This window comes from Salmo trutta, chromosome 23, assembly GCF_901001165.1.
Source record: "Salmo trutta chromosome 23, fSalTru1.1, whole genome shotgun sequence".
NCBI classification, from domain to species: Eukaryota; Metazoa; Chordata; class Actinopteri; order Salmoniformes; family Salmonidae; genus Salmo; species Salmo trutta.
The window spans coordinates 34,715,756-34,734,316 of record NC_042979.1 but is presented as its reverse complement, the minus strand read 5'-3'; the positions used below and the strand labels follow the sequence as shown (position 1 = coordinate 34,734,316).

The 18,561-nt window shown below is 42.1% G+C and overlaps 1 protein-coding gene across 1 annotated transcript in view; it reads left to right on the top strand.

Moving 5' to 3' along the window:
- Positions 1–2,331: 2,331 nt before the first annotated feature.
- Positions 2,332–18,561, top strand: part of loxhd1a (lipoxygenase homology PLAT domains 1a) — a 44,499-nt gene continuing 28,269 nt past the window's right edge. Inside the window, exons 1-6 of the mRNA XM_029709959.1 lie at positions 2,332–2,382; positions 2,457–2,532; positions 5,635–5,749; positions 7,987–8,067; positions 15,591–15,778; positions 18,489–18,561. The exon at positions 18,489–18,561 is cut by the window's right edge and continues 26 nt beyond it. Of these exons, the coding sequence (XP_029565819.1) occupies positions 2,332–2,382; positions 2,457–2,532; positions 5,635–5,749; positions 7,987–8,067; positions 15,591–15,778; positions 18,489–18,561 (584 nt within the window). The remainder of the gene's footprint in view (positions 2,383–2,456; positions 2,533–5,634; positions 5,750–7,986; positions 8,068–15,590; positions 15,779–18,488) is intronic.

Here is an 18,561-nt window from a genome sequence, read left to right as displayed (position 1 = left end):
TTGCACATGAACTTGGTTACGGAATAATAAATCGTCTGAGGTTACTGTTTTCTTAAAACTTCTCAACCCTCAACAGGAGGTAGTGCTGTCCTTTTCATTTGTTTTAGCATTCATAGAATGCAGGATATCAAAGTACAATGCAGTACTACTTGAGATTGGATTTTTATCCAGGATTAGATCAAGTGTTACTTTGCCTGTAGCTTTGTGTAAGTGGTTAACCTGTCTTATCGTCTGTCGTCTATTTGAATCGTTTGTCCATGTGAATTAAACATGGGTCTGTGTGATTAAAACATGTTTTATTCAACTCCATTTAAAAGAGTAGGAGAAACGGCTTAAGAGATGTCCTGCATTTCCTGATTAAACAAGCAAACTGAAACCACAACAATGCACAGTATTTAACCTACACCAAACTCTAGTAAGAAGGCTACAGTAGATGATAGTTTGGATATCACAAGCTAAATAACTTGTTCTTGCAGGCAGGGGTCAGAGGTGAGGCTGGGTTGACCTGACTCCTTCTAAACAGCAGAGGTCAGCATGGATGGAGCTTTACTGAAGGTGTGACTGAAGTAGTTGTATACTATACATGATTTGTATTAGAAGTTATAAACTGGGTGGTTCGAGCCCTGAATGCTGATTGGCTGACAGCCGTGTAACATCAGACCGTATACCATGGGTATATTTTTTTACTGCTCTAATTACGTTGGTAACCAGTTTATAATAGAAATAAGGCACATCGGGGGTTTGTGTTGTATGTTATATGTGGCGTTGTACATAAGAACAGTGCTTAGCCGTGGAATATTGGCCATATACCACACCCCCTCAGGCGTTATTGCTCATTTATAGAACTTTTCATCATAATGCATTATACAGCTTGGTCATAATACTCTATGAATGTAGTTATAGATGTTTATGAACAACTCATAAGGCCTTACTAATGAGCTTATAATAAAGTGTTACAGAAAACACTAAATGGTGTTGATTAGCATGAAATGCAGTTTTCTTTGGTCAAAAACATCTGAACTGATTTTTTTGTTTTACTTTATGGTTGTCAGATACTAAATATTTGCTACAACTACATTCTCTAACCAGCTCTCTGAGGTGCAAAGTGGATCAATAGCACCAGCCATAAGATACTCATTGTTTGGACATTCATCTTAGAGCTGAACTTTTAGTTTGACTATAGACTAGCTGCAGGTAAGATCTCCATGCATAGGACTAATATGAGTTCAATACACTTAGGCCTTGTATGTTCAGTCATGTCCTGCGGTTGTTTATGATAATGCATTATGTGTGTCCAGGCGTGGTAGGTGGTGGAGAGGGGTGTGTGTTGTGTGTGTGCTTGTAGGTGTGTGCGTGTACGTGTGCTTGAGTGTGCACGTAGGTAAAAGCGAGACGCCCCGGCCCGTAAAGCGATCCTGACACTATGAATAATGGAGAACACAGCGCGGGGCAGAGAGGATAAGTTCTCTCGGCAAGGCTCCTTTTTCACAGGGCTTTCTCCTGTGGGTCACGTGAAGCCAGTAATTTTTCATGAGCAGAGCGTGTTGGCGGCCCTGCCCCAGGAGGAGCGCTCCTAGCCAGACAGAGCTCCCTGCGGCCCCAGCATCCTCCTCCCGCAAACCCACACACCAGCCAGTCCAGTCCAGTGTACCCAGGGGCCACTGCGTGGCCTGCCGCCACGGGTCAAATGAATTGTCTTACAACTCCAGAAACTCAAGGAAGCTCTTACGAAACTGAAGACCAGGGAAGCGGATGAATAAAATATGCCCTCAAAAGAGAAAAAAACTGCAGGAACGGAGGAAACTGAAGAGGTGGATTGCGACGTGGAGGAAAAGGAGCCAAAACCGAAAGGGAAGAGCAAGTCTGACGCCAACGGAGACACCAAGCCAGACGGAGAGAAGAAGAGGAAGAAACACAAGAGCCCAGAGGAGTCTGAGGAGGAACCGGAGAAAGAGAGGAAGAAAAAAGGGGAACGCCACGATAAGGTGAAAGAGAAAAAAGAAAAGAAGAAAAAGAAAGCAGAAGATGATGCAGAGAAGGGGGAGGGGGATGAAGTGATTGAAAATGAGGAAGAGGGAGATGACGAGCAGAACAACAATGACACCATCAAAACCAAACCCAAGAAGAAGAAATCCGAAGAAGAGGACATGACTGAGGGAGAAGTTAAAGAGGAAAAGAAGAAGAAAAAGAAAAAGAAGTCGTCTTCCGAGGGAGACCAACAGGGAGAGGAAGAGATGGGGTCCAAAGGCAGGAAGTCCAAAGATGGAGGGAAGAAGAAGAAGAAAGCTCAGGATGAGGAGCCCCTCTTGGAAGATCAGGAGGGAGAAGAAGATGACTCCAAGAAGAAAAAGAAGAAGAAGCCGAAGAAGGGATCGGCTGACAGCGATGAGGACAAGAAAGACAAGAAAGGGAAGAAAGGGAAGAAGCCCAAGGCCAAGCAGGTGGATTACGCTGAGATCTACTACAATGAGTTGATGACCTACCAAACGGACTCCTCCGATGGCTATGAGGAAGAGTACCACAAAAAGAAAGGTAGGACCATGGGACGTCTCCCAGCTAGGGCATGACAGTATCTCTACATAGTTCAGCTGTAAGTCTGGGTTGTAAGGTACTCCAGTTCTAAGCAGTGCTGTATTCTGAAGTGGCACTGAGTTCTATTTCTACAGCCAAGCTGGACTCTACTGTGTTGTTGTAGAGCCTGTCTGGGGATCCCTCTGTGATTGTCCCTGGATGAAAGCTCAGTGTGTTCCACATGAATGGAGCCCCACAGAGACTGAGAGGCCGACAGCTGCTTGGAGTCAGGCTGGGGCCAGGGCCTAGGGCCAGGGTTGGGAGAGCTGAGAGCAATGCTGGGGCCAAGAGCAAGGACTGAGACCAGACAAACACACACACACACACACACACACACACACACACACACACACACACACACACACACACACACACACACACACACACACACACACACACACACACACACTAAGCTGGGCCTTACTGAAAGAGCTATAGCAAGCCTTTTCCATAGCTCACTAAAGACCATTTTCCATTTAAAATAATAATGTTAATGGTAGGTTTCATCTTTACATTGCACTGCTAGTAAAAGCAGCTGACACAAAAGCAGATCTATATTTAGTCTGCTCTGTGACTGTGATGGAGATGCAGTTTAGGTGTCTGTCTTCTCAGTTACCTGGCTTTGATAAAGTGAGGCTTGGCTGAAGGCTTGGCCTGCTAACCTAGGCTCCAGAAGGAGAACGCTCTATCTTCTACACATATCAGCTCAGCTTTATCAGGTCATACCATTATCACATCTCTTTTCTAATCATTTATCAGGTCTCTCTCTGTGATCAGGTTTTATCCTCTCTCTTTATCAGGTCTCTCTCTGAGATCAGGTTTTATCATCTCTCTTTATCAGGTCTCTCTCTGTGATCAGGTTTTATCCTCTCTCTTTATCAGGTCTCTCTCTGAGATCAGGTTTTATCATCTCTCTTTATCAGGTCTCTCTCTGAGATCAGGTTTTATCATCTCTCTTTATCAGGTCTCTCTCTGTGATCAGGTTTTATCATCTCTCTTTATCAGGTCTCTCTCTGTGATCAGGTTTTATCATCTCTCTTTATCAGGTCTCTCTCTGTGATCAGGTTTTATCATCTCTCTTTATCAGGTCTCTCTCTGTGATCAGGTTTTATCATCTCTCTTTATCAGGTCTCTCTCTGTGATCAGGTTTTATCATCTCTCTTTATCAGGTCTCTCTCTGAGATCAGGTTTTATCATCTCTCTTTATCAGGTCTCTCTCTGTGATCAGGTTTTATCATCTCTCTTTATCAGGTCTCTCTCTGAGATCAGGTTTTATCATCTCTCTTTATCAGGTCTCTCTCTGTGATCAGGTTTTATCATCTCTCTTTATCAGGTCTCTCTCTGAGATCAGGTTTTATCATCTCTCTTTATCAGGTCTCTCTCTGTGATCAGGTTTTATCATCTCTCTTTATCAGGTCTCTCTCTGTGATCAGGTTTTATCATCTCTCTTTATCAGGTCTCTCTCTGTGATCAGGTTTTATCATCTCTCTTTATCAGGTCTCTCTCTGTGATCAGGTTTTATCATCTCTCTTTATCAGGTCTCTCTCTGTGATCAGATTTTATTCTCTCTCTCTCTCGCTCTCTCTCTCTCTCCCTCTGGTAATGTTTTCTCAGGTGTCTTTATAATTAACTGCTCCTAATTTTCACTGTTGGGTTTGAGGCTATCAGAGTGCAATGCTGGGGTCCTCTGAATGTTTCCAGAGGAATACCACACAATGTTCCATTTTGTATAATTTATGAGGCTGTACAATAAATGTTTACAAAATGTGATAAAGTATTTACCAGGGACTTCTATTTACAGGCCCTAGTATTTACCCTGTACATACACTATTAGCCATGATCTGCATGTTACCTAATGCCATTGAATGGCCAGGGGGTTTTACCCAAACCCCCCTGGTTACATTACTCTATAGCCCAAGCTCTATCATGTTACTACCATGTGCAAAAAGGTGCTATTTAGAACCTTACAGGGTTCTTTGGCTGTTTCCATAGGAGAACCCTTTGAAGAATGTTATTTGGTTCCATGTAGAACCCTTTCCACAGACGGGTTTTAGACCCCAGAAGGGTTTTATCTGGAACTAAAAAGGGTTCTACCTGGAGACAAAAAGGGTTCTCCTAGGCAGACAGCCAAAGCTTTTTTCTAAGTGTACTTTACCTTCAGTTCTCAGTGGTATAGAGAACGCCTAATGAAGCCCAATGAAGCATAATGAAGCCTAATGAAGCCTGATGAAGCCTGATGAAGGAAGAAGACAATATAACAAAGGAATAATTTGGGAACCTATAACAATCCAGGTTCATATTGTTTGTATAAAAAGAGCAATGAAATGTAATCACACCAGACTCAAAGGAATTATAGAAAGCCCTTCCACTGACTTACAGCTTTAGCAGCAAAACAAACACATCTACACATGCTTTAGTCACACACATAAACACAGAGAGACAGGCGTGGTGGGTTCCAAACAAACACAGCCACATGATACTGAGGAGTGTTCATCTACCTTCCTCCCTGTCTGTTTGGAGGCTGTCAGTCAGTCAGACAGAGAGAGAGGGAGAGATACACACAAATCCAGCTCTGAAATGTGAGAGAGAAAGCCTTAGTAGGCTTGGAGCCAGGCATGGATTCTCCCACAGCAGATTAGCTGCAGTGAGTTCCCTGGCAGCCCTCTATGGAAGGAAACATAATGCTACAAATTGCGCCATCGTAAAAGGCTATCAACATGTTTTCAGGTGACACCCTGCCAGTTCTTATGATCTGACTTTTATCCTATTTGTTTATGAAGCTGTGGTAAATTTATGGAGAAATAGATTGGACAGGGTTCAGGCCCAATGTTCAGCTGACGCTGTAAAGCGACGTCATACCCACAAGCAGAAGGACAACATTTTCAATCTGCATTTCAGCAGGGCTTCTGAATAGATTGTTGTGTTGTGGGATCAACTAATGTATCAAATCAACAAATGAAATGATGCCTCACCTCTCTCTCTCTCTCTCTCTCTCTCTCTCTCTCTCTCTCTCTCTCTCTCTCTCTCTCTCTCTCTCTCTCTGTCTCTCTCTCTGTCTCTCAGTTTATGAGGTGGTGACTGTCACAGGTGATGTGAGAGGGGCAGGCACAGACGCCAATGTGTTTGTCACTCTTTTTGGAGAATTTGGCATCACTCCCAAAGTGCACCTGGCCAGCAAGTGAGTTCAATGGTATTTTATCCTAATGCATATGTCAGCTCTGCGGTATTACTACAAATAAATGCTGGAATACATCACTTACTATAATGAACTACTGACTCACAGAGGGTCAGGGTTATAAAAGGACACGCTCCTAATCATGTTCCATATTATCTTATAAACGTAATCCTGAACTCAAAATGCTCTGTCAATATGTTTTAATCTTTAGTATTCATTTATTGCTAGTATTGAATTATATACATTGTGAATCAGTGACAAGGCATACGTTTTCATCCTAATTCATGAATGTACAATTTGGGTGTTGTGAATGTGGAATTTTACTATTTGTGCAGAACAAAAAACATTTTCTATGCCAACTGTTAATCTTTAACCTTTAACCTTTGCATTTCTCTCTGATTCTTCAGCACAGAAAAGAGGTATTTTTATCTGTCTACCTAAGGATGATTATTACAGTAGGATTACCTGTGTTGTGTTGCATTGTGGGTATGAGGCTGTATAAGAGTGCAGTCCTGTAACTTTAACCACATGAGCCTCACATGAGCTGACTTAGTGATGCTGCTCTGACCTCAACTATCAAATCAGTACATTTATCAAACCACAAAAAAAGCTACTGATCATTTTAAGAACTGGCTTTATCACGTTTGCCAGATGGTCATTGAAATGATGTGACTGGTGGATATGATCCATTATGAGAGGAAGCAAAGCTTGTAATGCGTTTGATAGAGGCCTGGCTAAAGTACGGGATGCACTCCTCCGTACACATAATGGACACACAGAGTATCTGGAGTAAGGAAGAACTACGTGACATGGCCGGTCTTCTTTTCATTTAGAGCAAATGAAAGAAGACCACGATGTCATTTCCAGATGACACATCTATCCGTGTTGTAATATGAGGACCCATAGTACAGGGACTGTTATCATGCAAGTCGCAGGCTCTCCTTATCACTACACACCCATGGATACGCAGATAGAGTTACACGTATACAGTATCCTGTACATAGGCCTCATCTATAGTACAGTTGACTACTGTACACTCACACCTGGAAGTCCTGTCATTCTCCCCCATCACATTAGACACATTGACTCAATATGTCACAGAATATACAGATGTACATACGGAGATATTGTATATATACAAATGTATGTGCATATAGTATGTATGCAGTCTGTTGAGTATATTCATGTTTTCTAGGTCCATGTGTCAATGTGTGATTCATTACAAATAGCTGTGGCATATAGCTTTAATTGTTATTACCAACATTACAACTGAGGAGTACAGTTTCACCTTACTCAGATATAGCCTATGTCCTGTATGTTCTACCTGTATTATGGAATGATCAATGAACATTTGCATCATGATACAGGTAAGTGGAAGCTCTGGTTTTCAACAGGTCTGCAAGATTGGAACAATCAAGGCAGAGCGAAATGCAACATTTTGGAATTGCGATGGAACTGTGCAGATATAACTGTTAAAGTGACATGAATTCCAAAGTTTGCATTGGGGTTGATTTGTTTTGTCAATGTCAGTTTGTATTTCTTTTGCAGGTACATTTTAGACACAGTGTTGGACAGTCATTTAGTCCTTTAACGCATTTTGCCCTTTATTTAGGGAGTGCAGTCCTGGCATTGTCACATAGAGTTGAATATTGACCATAATTGTGGGCAGGGAAGCATTAAGAGAAATGTGGGTCAATGACAATGCCAGGTCTATTCTCTATTGTTGGAGGGTATCATATCTGATTCACCACGGATGGCAGAGAAGGACCTGCCGCAGAGACACTAGCTATCTGTCACTGTCAGAGGTAGAGTAGTGGGTAGACTCGTGCCAAAAGCCCAGACTGGCTCTGGGCAGGTGTCCGATTCTACCACCCTGTGACAGAGACAATAGTAGGCTGGCCTATGCACATGACACTTTTGATCTGACGCTGAAAAGGATTGTCTTTCAGGTAACACTTTATTTGATGGTTCATATGACATGAATATGACATAAGACCTATCATGAGGTGTCATGTACATTCAAGACCACTCATGTCAAAGAAAGTGTTACAAATATTTAAGAGGGGGCAACAATACTGGGATTCTGCCACCCATAACAGCCTGGCAGGAGATCCTCATTGTGCCTCACACTAAGTGGTCTAATCTGTCAACAGCTGCAATTGACCAGATCTATCTTTATCCCTATTTATCTTGTAGGCTGTCTCTCTCTTTTGCTCATGCTATCTTTTTTCACATTACAGAAGCCGAACGGCATTTGAGAAAAATAAGACGGACGTGTTCCGGATTAAAACACACAATGTTGGGCCCTTGAAGAAGCTGAGGTACAGCATGGCTTATGGTGATGGCATCATGGTGGCTGAAACCACTGGTTTAACTTATAGTACACTACATTAACAGCATACTGTCCTGTAGTCGCCGACTGAGTTTAGAATGCCTGTGTGGGATTTCCTCAGAAAGATCACTGAGCGTTAAGCACCATCTGTTCACTGGGGGTTGTGATGATGATGGTGATAGAGATGGGATCTGGGTCACATCCCAGTCTTAAAAAGTGAGGAGACATAGATTGTCTGAGTGACTACAATGCCCTGGGTGTTGGTAGTAGCCTAGAGCTATATCTTTAGAGGAATAATTTGTTTTCAAACATCTGAAAATCTGAAGTGCAAAATACAAGCAGTCTTACATCTAGACCAGGGATGGGCAACTTTTATGGGGGTGGGGGCCACATAAAAACCGGAACTCATCATGAGGGGCCGCAGTGGCTTGTGGGTCTGCGTATCCACATCCACATCCCCCCCCCCCCCCCCCCCCCATTTTAGCGGCCCCCTCGCCAGTCCCCTCGCTAGTTGCCCATCCCTGCTCTAGACCATCTTCATTATCCATTTCAATGTGTTCTGAAACTTTCCAGGGCTAATTGTCAATTAACCACTACCTAAATTAATAGGCCTACAATTTCTTATAACATAGGATATTTCATCTGTAAGATGCTACTTTGGGCGACATTTTATCTCTGCAAAACTGAACTTAACTATGCAAAAAAAGGCCTACTCACAATGTCGTAGCAGGACTGGTCAGTGGTGTAGTGGTGCCTAGAGAAGTGAGTATACTTCTCCAGATATTTCCCAAACAGCCCGCATGGCGAAGGAAAGGCGCCCTGTGTGAAAAATTACGTTTTCCTAAAGTTTTAAATGTGTTTTTTATAGATTTGTCAGGTTTTCACTCTCAAAATCACACTTTTTATAGAAAAACTACAAAAATGTGATGTTTTAAGTCCACAATAATGCTTAAACCATATCAGAAGACCATTTTGAAGTCTGGGAAAAATCATCATGATGTCGTTCTGCCAGGTAGGCCTACTTTTAATTGGGAACGTTTTTTGGGAAAGCATTCAGAAATGTTCAAAGAGCGCATGAGGACTGAAATGCACATGGCAAAGATTCAACCAAGACTTTTTAGATACCTGGTTTGCATGCCTTAGATAGCATTTACTGGCAGATATCTACCCTACCAGCTACCAATGTCGTTCTTCTGTGAGCTGCTCCATATTTTGCTGAAACTAGACTATGTGTGCGGCGAGTATGTGAATATATGTCACATACTTCGCGTTTGTGTATGCTACTTTGTGCATGATTATTCTCTATTGTACTACATGCATACACTATACATACACAAGTATGTGGGCACCCCTTCAAATTAATTCAGCCACACCCATTGATGACAGGTGTATAAAATCAAGCACACAGCCATGCAATCTCCATAGACAAACATTGGCAGTAGAATGGCCTTACTGAAGACCTTCAACGTGGCACCGTCATAGGATGCAACCTTTCCAACAAGTCAGCTCGTCAATTTTCCCTGCCAGAGCTGCCCCGGTCAACTGTAAGTACTGTTATAGTGAAGTGGAATCATCTAGAAGCAACAACGGCTCTGCGAAGTGGTAGGCCACACAAGCTCACAGTACAGGACCTTCCGAGTGCTGAAGCGCGTAGTGGGTAAAAATCGTCTGTCCTCGGTTGCAAAACTACACAATTCCAAACGGACTATGGAAGCAAGGTCAGCACAAGAACTGTTCATCGGGAACTTCATGAAATGGACTTCCATGACCGGGCAGCACCACACAAGCCTAAGATCACCATGTGCAATGCCAAGCGTTGGCTGGAGTGCTGTAAAGCTTACCGCCATTGGACTCTGGAGCAGTGGAAACACGTTCTCTGGCGTGATGAATCACGTTTCACCATCTGGTAGTCCGACAGACGAATCTGGGTTTGGCAGATGCTAGGAGAACGCTACCTGCCCAAATGCATAGTGCCAACTGTAAAGTTTGGTGGAAAAGCAATAATGGTCTGGGGCTGTTTTTCATGGTTCGGGCTAGGACCCTTAGTTCCAGAGAAGGGTAATCTTAACACTACAGCATACAATGACATTCTCAACGATTCTGTGCTTCCAACTTTGTGGCAACAGTTTGGGAAAGGCCCTTTCCTGTTTCATCATGGCAATGCCCCCATGCACAAAGTGATGTCCATACAGAAATGGTTTGTCGAGATCGATGTGGAAGAACTTGACGGCTAGCACAGAGCCCTGACCTCAACTCCATCGAACACCTTTGGGATGAATTGGAACGCCGACTGTGAGCCAGGCTTAATCGCCCAACATCACTGCCTGACCTCACAAATGCTCTTGTGGTTGAATGGAAGCAAGTCCCCGCAGTAATGTTCCAATATCTAGTGGAAACCCTTCCCAGAAGAGTGGAGGCTGTTATAGAAGCAAAGGGGGATGAACTCCATATTAATGCCCATGATTTTGGAATGAGATGTTCGACAAGCAGGTGTCCAGTGTAATTGATACAGTGTAAGCCTACACCTCCACTCAGGGCTGGACTACCACATTTGGGGGTCCCCGCATTTGGGGAGAGGGGGTCAGCTAACTTCTGGCATTTCAACTCATTCTGCGATGGTGCAAAGAGAAACATTTGCAGTTTTATAATGCTATCCTACACATTTTGTCATGAGGCTAAGAGAAAATTATGCTGTTTTAAATCAAATTCTAAACTTTTTGCCATGGGGCAGGGATTTTTTTGGTTGTTTTATAGATCATCTCATGTTGATCTACAATTGAAGTCGGAAGTTTACATACACTTAGGTTGGAGTCATTAAAACTTGTTTTTCAACCACTCCACAAATTTCTTGTTAACAAACTATAGTTTTGGCAAGTCGGTTAGGACATCTACTTTGTTCATGACACAAGTCATTTTTCCAGCAATTGTTTACAGACAGATTATTTTACTTATAATTCACTGTATCACAATTCCAGTGGGTCAGAAGTTTACATACACTAAGTTGACTGTGCCTTTAAACAGCTTGGAAAATTCCTGAAAATTATGTCATGGCTTTAAAAGCTTTTGATAATGTCGTGGCTTTGGCATCATTAAACTGAAGACATGTTTATCAAATAACTCTCTGTAATTATTATTACGCGATTAAACTGATTAATCGTGTAAGTGTAATTAACTAGTAGGTCGGGGCACCAAGGAAAATATTCAGATTACAAAGTTATAATTTTCCTAATATAACTTTCAGATATTATATCTGATCGATGAGTCTTCTGATTTAATGACTTATTATTTACCTCATGTCAATCTCATTCCAAACGTCGTAAATTGATGGTTATCTGCACGAACCCAGTCTTCACTATGAGTCATCCATCCATCAATTGTCTTAAAATAATTGATTTACTAAACTAAATAATTCAACAGAAATGCAAAACAAACAGATATGGTTACAAGGAAATGATATGAGAATGTGCCCTAGTGGGCTAAACCGGCATGGCGGCTTGTTAAACAAAAGGGGAATGTTGGTCAGCTGAGAAGACACTACAGAGTTGATAAATATTAACAATTGAAATGCTAATCCTTTGCACATGAACGCTCACTCATTCGGGAACAATTGCAATCAATATATATATTTACGCTCAGTGTGTCGTCGGGATCTTTGTTGGAAAGGTCGTTCTGTTGGAGAGTTCTCTCTCTCTCTCTCTCTCTCTAGATCTTTCAAAGCGACATTCATTAATGTCGTTATAGAATGGATGTTTCCGGCGGTTGTTGCGTTCAATGATACCGAATTCCTAGCTGCAGACTTGTAATTAATATCAAAGACTTGTTCTTATTCTGTATCGATAGTCTAATAGTTTAACCACGTGGTATGGTTAAAGTTCAGTAGAGGGATGCATGGTCAAACCTATTAGCCAACTCGTAATGGAGTGGAGGCCTGGTCTGGGGAAAGAAACCCTGGGTGGGGGCTTATATACTGAACATAGAAAAGGCTGTCACATGACGCCAGGTCCTGTCTGTGTCCCTGGGGGCGTGCCGATGACTTAGTTAAGACTCCAAAGGGAATTGGAGTTTCCTTCATTAACAGTCCAAAATCACATTGCACAATATCACAAACAGTTATATCCTTATTCATTAATTTTATACAACCATTTAGATGTAAGTCTCATAGCTGAGGCTAGTATATAAACATTATTATGGTAATATGGCCGTATTGTCTCTCATGAGTTTCACAAAATTGTACCAAATGGATCAGTTCGTAGCTGGATTCTTCACCGATCTTTTATACCTTCTCCAGAACATAAATGTCGTTCGGTTCTCCAATTCTGTGAGGTGGAAGAATCCTTTGTTCTCTATACTGTGGCCATGAGGAGAGAATTTTCTCATTGGAATTTACGACCGCTCTCACTGAGCCTGGTGTCAGAAGTATAGAGGTTGGGGGATGGTGCATAGAAAAGGCCTGGTGCGGAGGGAGGGGAGTCAACTGTGCTCGCTGTACCCAAAGAGGGCAACGTCATGACAATAGGCTAATTGACATCGTTTGAGTCAATTGGAGGTGTACCTGTGGATGTATTTCAAGGCCTACCTTCAAACTCAGTGCCTCTTTGCTTGACATCATGGGAAAATCTAAAGAAATCAGCCAAGACCTTAGAAAAAACCACGTTCATCTGTACAAACAATAGTACGCAAGTATAAACGCCATGGGACCACGCAGCCGTCATACCGCTCAGGAAGGAGACGCGTTCTGTCTCCTAGAGATGAACGTACTTTGGTGCGAAAAGTGCAAATCAATCCCAGAACAACAGCAAAAGACCTTGTGAAGAGGATGGAGGAAACAGGTACAAAAGTATCTATATCCACAGTAAAACAAGTCCTATATTGACATAACCTGAAAGGCTGCTCAGCAACGAAGAAGCCACTGCTCCAAAACCGCCATAAAAACACCAGACTACAGTTTGCAACTGCACATGGGGACAAATATTGTACTTTTTGGAGAAATATCCTCTGGTCTGATGAAACGAAAATAGAACTGTTTGGCCATAATGACCATCATTATGACCATCGTGGGAGGAAAAAGGGGAAGGCTTGCAAGCCGAAGGACACCATCCAAACCGCGAAGCACGGGGGTGGCAGCATCATGTTGTGGGGGTGCTTTGCTCCAGGAGGGACAGGTGCACTTCACAAAATAGATAGCGTCATGAGGAGGAAAATGATGTGGATATATTGAAGCAACATCTCAAGACATCAGTCAGGAAGTTAAAGCTTGGTCGCAAATGGGTCTTCCAAATGGACAATGACCCCAAGCATACTTCGAAAGTTGTGTCAAAATGTCTTAAGGACAACAAAATCAAGTTATTGGAGTGGTCGTCACAAAGCCCTGACCTCAATCCCATAGACAATTTGTGGGCAAAACTGAAAAAGCGTGTGCGAGCAAGGAAGCCTACAAACCTGACTCAGTTACACCAGCTCTGTCAGGAGGAATGGGCCAAAATTCACCCAACTTATTGTGGGAAGCTTATAGAAGCCTACCCGAAACGTTTGACCCAAGTTAAACAATTTAAAGGCAATGCTACTGGGAATGTGATGAAAGAAATAAAAACTGAAACAAATCTACTATTATTCTGACATTTCACATTCTTAAAATAAAGTGGTGATCTAACTGACCTAAGACAGGGACTTTTTACTAGGATTAAATGTCAGGAATTGTGAAAAACTGAGTTTAAATGTATTTTGCTACGGTGTATGTAAACTTCCGACTTCAACTGTATAAGCTATTTTCCTGATATTCTACACATTTTACTATCATATGCAATCAGCCGCCTACCACTACACTACGTTGATACTAATCACTTGGGATTAAGAAGTGAGTATAAGCAATGCCCACTGGAAAAAGTGTGTAAAGGTATACCTGCACCACAGCGTCTTGTGTTCTTTCATGATATGACCTCTGTGAGAAACAAATGTCAGAGTGCCCCGTATTTCCCCGGGGATTTCTTTGCCACAACAAAAATCGGTATATGGAAAATACATTTAAAGGTCATTCAAGTCTAGGCTAGTAGGCTATCATTCCCGAATTTAGCTACAATGTTGAGTGAGTGAGTGTTATTGTTCTTTTTTTTGAAGTTCAGTGCAGTTCTTCTCTGTAAAAATAAAGTGTTTTAAAACTAGCCTCCCAATAAGCTGCCAACATTATGAAGGTGTTGAAAAGGTATGCAAATGTGTACCCTGCATATGCTCCGCAAAAAAACATTAGGTCCATCATCCCAACATTCTTTTGGAGTGCTTCCCCAGTACTTTTCAAATGGTGGCAGCTTAGTTGCAAACATGGTAGCTCGTAGTTGCAATATTATATTATCAATTGTTTTTGTTTAACAGTGTTGTGTATCCTATAGAATGAGTTAGAGTATCAGATGGCTAATTGTTGGGTGTCCAATACTCCTCTAAGAAAACCAATGGTCCAACCCTCATGTCTTTTTCATAATCCGTTCAAAAGTTATTGGAGTTTTTACACTTGTAGGATTGCCAAAATGACCAAATAGGCCAAAAACTGGTTGAATCAAAATTGTTTCCACATCATTTCAACAAAATAAATCACTGTGATGACGTTGAATCAATTCAATGTGGAAAACTGACTGGATTTGCAAAAAGTAATCAATGTAAGGGAATTTCATATTTATTCATCCAACTTTTAACCTAAATCCAATGGCATCATGGTGAAATGTTTTGTTGATTTCATGTTGAATTCACGTTATTTGACAACTCAACCATACGTAAATCAAAACTAGATGTTGAACTGACGTCTATGCACAGGGTGACCAAATATGAGAAAATGCACATCGTCTTGTCATTAGGAAGGATGCTGGGATAGAATTAACTAACGTTACTTGGCAGGCTCACTTTGAACTCGTCATCTTTCTTCTCGAATCCGCAGGACATAAAACAACATAGAGGTAAGATATACATTTTGAGACATGACATGTAGTACTATTGTCATATTTTAGTATACGCTTTTCATTGTAATGCGAAATCCCTGTAATTTTTGGGAAGATTTATCGCAAAAAAACAAGTGTATCTCTTTGAAATGTAAACTGAGCACTGAGCGTACTGCAAGCTTTTTCATTTTCAAAGCCTTTTACATTTAATTCAGCTCATATCATGTTAATTTATCTTTTTGAGACCCACGGAAACAACTTTGTAGATGACCACCACAACATGTAAAATCCTCAGAGTTGCTGTGAGAAAGCTGCACTGCTCTGTTGGTACATGTTATCGGATGTTTTAGGTCACGAAATCTGACTTTTTGGATACACTGTTTATTAAATGTTAGAGAAATACATTTCTTAAACGATTCAGAACATGAATAATCATATGTGTCTTGGTAAAATGTATTTTATAACATAAGGAAGTGAAATTTCATCACCAAATTGCGTTTTCACGCTATGGTCAGAGTGGGTGGAAATTTGACTAATTGTCAAATGAGGAGACGTTTCCTCCAGTACCTGACTGTCATTGTGTCCCTAGGATTGAACATGACAACACAGGTGGCTTGAACGCCAGCTGGTTCCTAGACCGGGTCGTGGTGACCGACATGAACCGTCCACACCTGCGGTTCTACTTCGCCTGCAACAACTGGCTGAGCCGTGAGGAGGGGGATGGCCTGTATGTCAGAGACCTGCTGGGCAGCCTCAACCCCATGGATGTCCCCAAACGTAGGTTACTCTGGAACACTTACCTTTACACACAGTATGCTATACAGGTTAAATCCACATAGAAGATGTCTAGGCTACACTGCACAAGGCTGTACTCTACAGTTCATACTGTCCACTGCATAACTATTGCGCTGAATACACTCTACAGTGCATGCAGTATATGATGTAAAGGAAAACCTAGAACATTGCCATATAATTTAGGAGCAGCATTGTATATGCTGTATCTTGTGGTATATAGCCAATATACCACGGCTAAGGGCTGTTCTTATGAATAACACAACGCAGAGTGCCTGGACACAGCCCTTAGCCATATACCGTCTGATATACCACGGCTGTCAGCCAATCAGCATTCAGGGCTCGAACCACCCAGTTTATAATTGTAGTTCTAAACTGGGTGGTTTGAGCCCTGAATGCTGATTGGCTGACAGTCGTGGTATATCAGACCGTATACCACGGGTATGACAAAACTGTTATTTTTACTGCTCAAATTACATTGGTAAACAGTTTATAATAGCAATAAGGCACCTTGGGGGTTTGTGACATGTGGCCAATATACCATGGCTACGTGTTGTATCCAGGCACTCTGCGTTGCGTCGTGCGTTAGAACAGCCCTTAGCCATGGTATATTGGCCATATCCCATACCCCCTCGTGCCTTATTGCTTAATTAACCCACACTTCATGTTCTTAAGCGTAAACCAAAGTTACGTAAGTTACTCTGCCTACTGTTACTTGTGTGTAAGGTGCCTCATGGAGCCTAATCGGCTGGTAAGCATTGTAGTCCTCTTGTTACCATGTGACCTTCACCTTACAACTCCTTATTAGACAGAGACAGAGAGAGAGAGAGTAGGATGCAGGGTGCATGTCTCTTGGGGCCAAATGTCACCATGGTAGGGGACACAGATCATGCCTCTGCTCGTGCCTACTTTTCAAGTCTATTCAAGGAGACCTGTTATTCAAAACCAGAAAGCTGGCATGAGAACACCCTTACTGTACACACACACACACACACACACACACACACACACACACACACACACACACACACACACACACACACACACACACACACACACACACACACACACACACACACACACACAGTATATTAATATTTAACCTGGAAACTGGCTCATTGAGGATTAGAGGAACTATGGTCTATTGTGAGAAAGAAGGAGACAAACAGAATCACGAGGCATGAGACTAGAAATGTGAACAGAGAAAAGTTACTAGAACTGAGACGTTACGGTTAAAACTGAGAGGTTACGGTTAGAACTGAGAGGTTACGGTTAGAACTGAGAGGTTACGGTTAGAACTGAGAGGTTACGGTTTGAACTGAGAGGTTACGGTTCGAACTGAGAGGTTACGGTTAAAACTGAGGGGTTACAGTTAGAACTGAGAGGTTACGGTTAAAACTGAGAGGTTACGGTTAAAACTGAGAGGTTACGGTTTGAACTGAGAGGTTACGGTTTGAACTGAGAGGTTACGGTTTGAACTGAGAGGTTACGGTTTGAACTGAGAGGTTACGGTTTGAACTGAGAGGTTACGGTTCGAACTGAGAGGTTACGGTTAAAACTGAGAGGTTACGGTTAGAACTGAGAGGTTACGGTTAGAACTGAGAGGTTACGGTTTGAACTGAGAGGTTACGGTTAAAACTGAGAGGTTACGGTTAGAACTGAGAGGTTACGGTTAGAACTGAGAGGTTACGGTTTGAACTGAGAGGTTACGGTTAAAACTGAGAGGTTACGGTTAAAACTGAGAGGTTACGGTTAGAACTGAGAGGTTACGGTTAGAACTGAGAGGTTACGGTTTGAACTGAGAGGTTACGGTTTGAACTGAGAGGTTACGGTTTGAACTGAGAGGTTACGGTTTGAACTGAGAGGTTACGGTTTGAACTGAGAGGTTACGGTTAAAACTGAGGGGTTACGGTTAGAACTGAGAGGTTACGGTTAAAACTGAGAGGTTACGGTTTGAACTGAGAGGTTACGGTTAAAACTGAGAGGTTACAGTTAGAACTGAGAGGTTACGGTTAAAACTGAGAGGTTACGGTTTGAACTGAGAGGTTACGGTTAAAACTGAGAGGTTACGGTTAAAACTGAGAGGTTACGGTTAGAACTGAGAGGTTACGGTTAGAACTGAGAGGTTACGGTTTGAACTGAGAGGTTACGGTTTGAACTGAGAGGTTACGGTTAAAACTGAGGGGTTACGGTTAGAACTGAGAGGTTACGGTTAAAACTGAGAGGTTACGGTTTGAACTGAGAGGTTACGGTTAAAACTGCGGGGTTATAGTTAGAACTGAGAGGTTACGGGTAAAACTGAGAGGTTACGGTTAAAACTGAGAGGTTACGGTTTGAACTGAGAGGTTACGGTTAAAACTGAGAGGTTACGGTTCGAACTGAGAGGTTACGGTTAAAACTGAGCAGTTACAGTTAGAACTGAGAGGTTACGGTGAGAACTGAGAGGTTACGGTTAAAACTGAGCGGTTACAGTTAGAACTGAGAGGTTACGGTTAGAACTGAGAGGTTACAGTCAAATGTATGGTTTCAGTGACAATGGTCGCATAACTTGAAAGGTACCATGATGGCAGTGTCTATGTGAAATATCATGACATAACCGGTTCACTTTCAGATATTCATGAGAACACATACATACAGTACAAATTCACTGAGTTCATAAATATGCTATGCTGTTTGATATTTGGTCATTTTACAGTGAATAAGTACATAGTGAGTGTGTTCACTTCTGCCGAGAAGGGCAGCGGGACTGATGCTGACGTCTTCCTGAA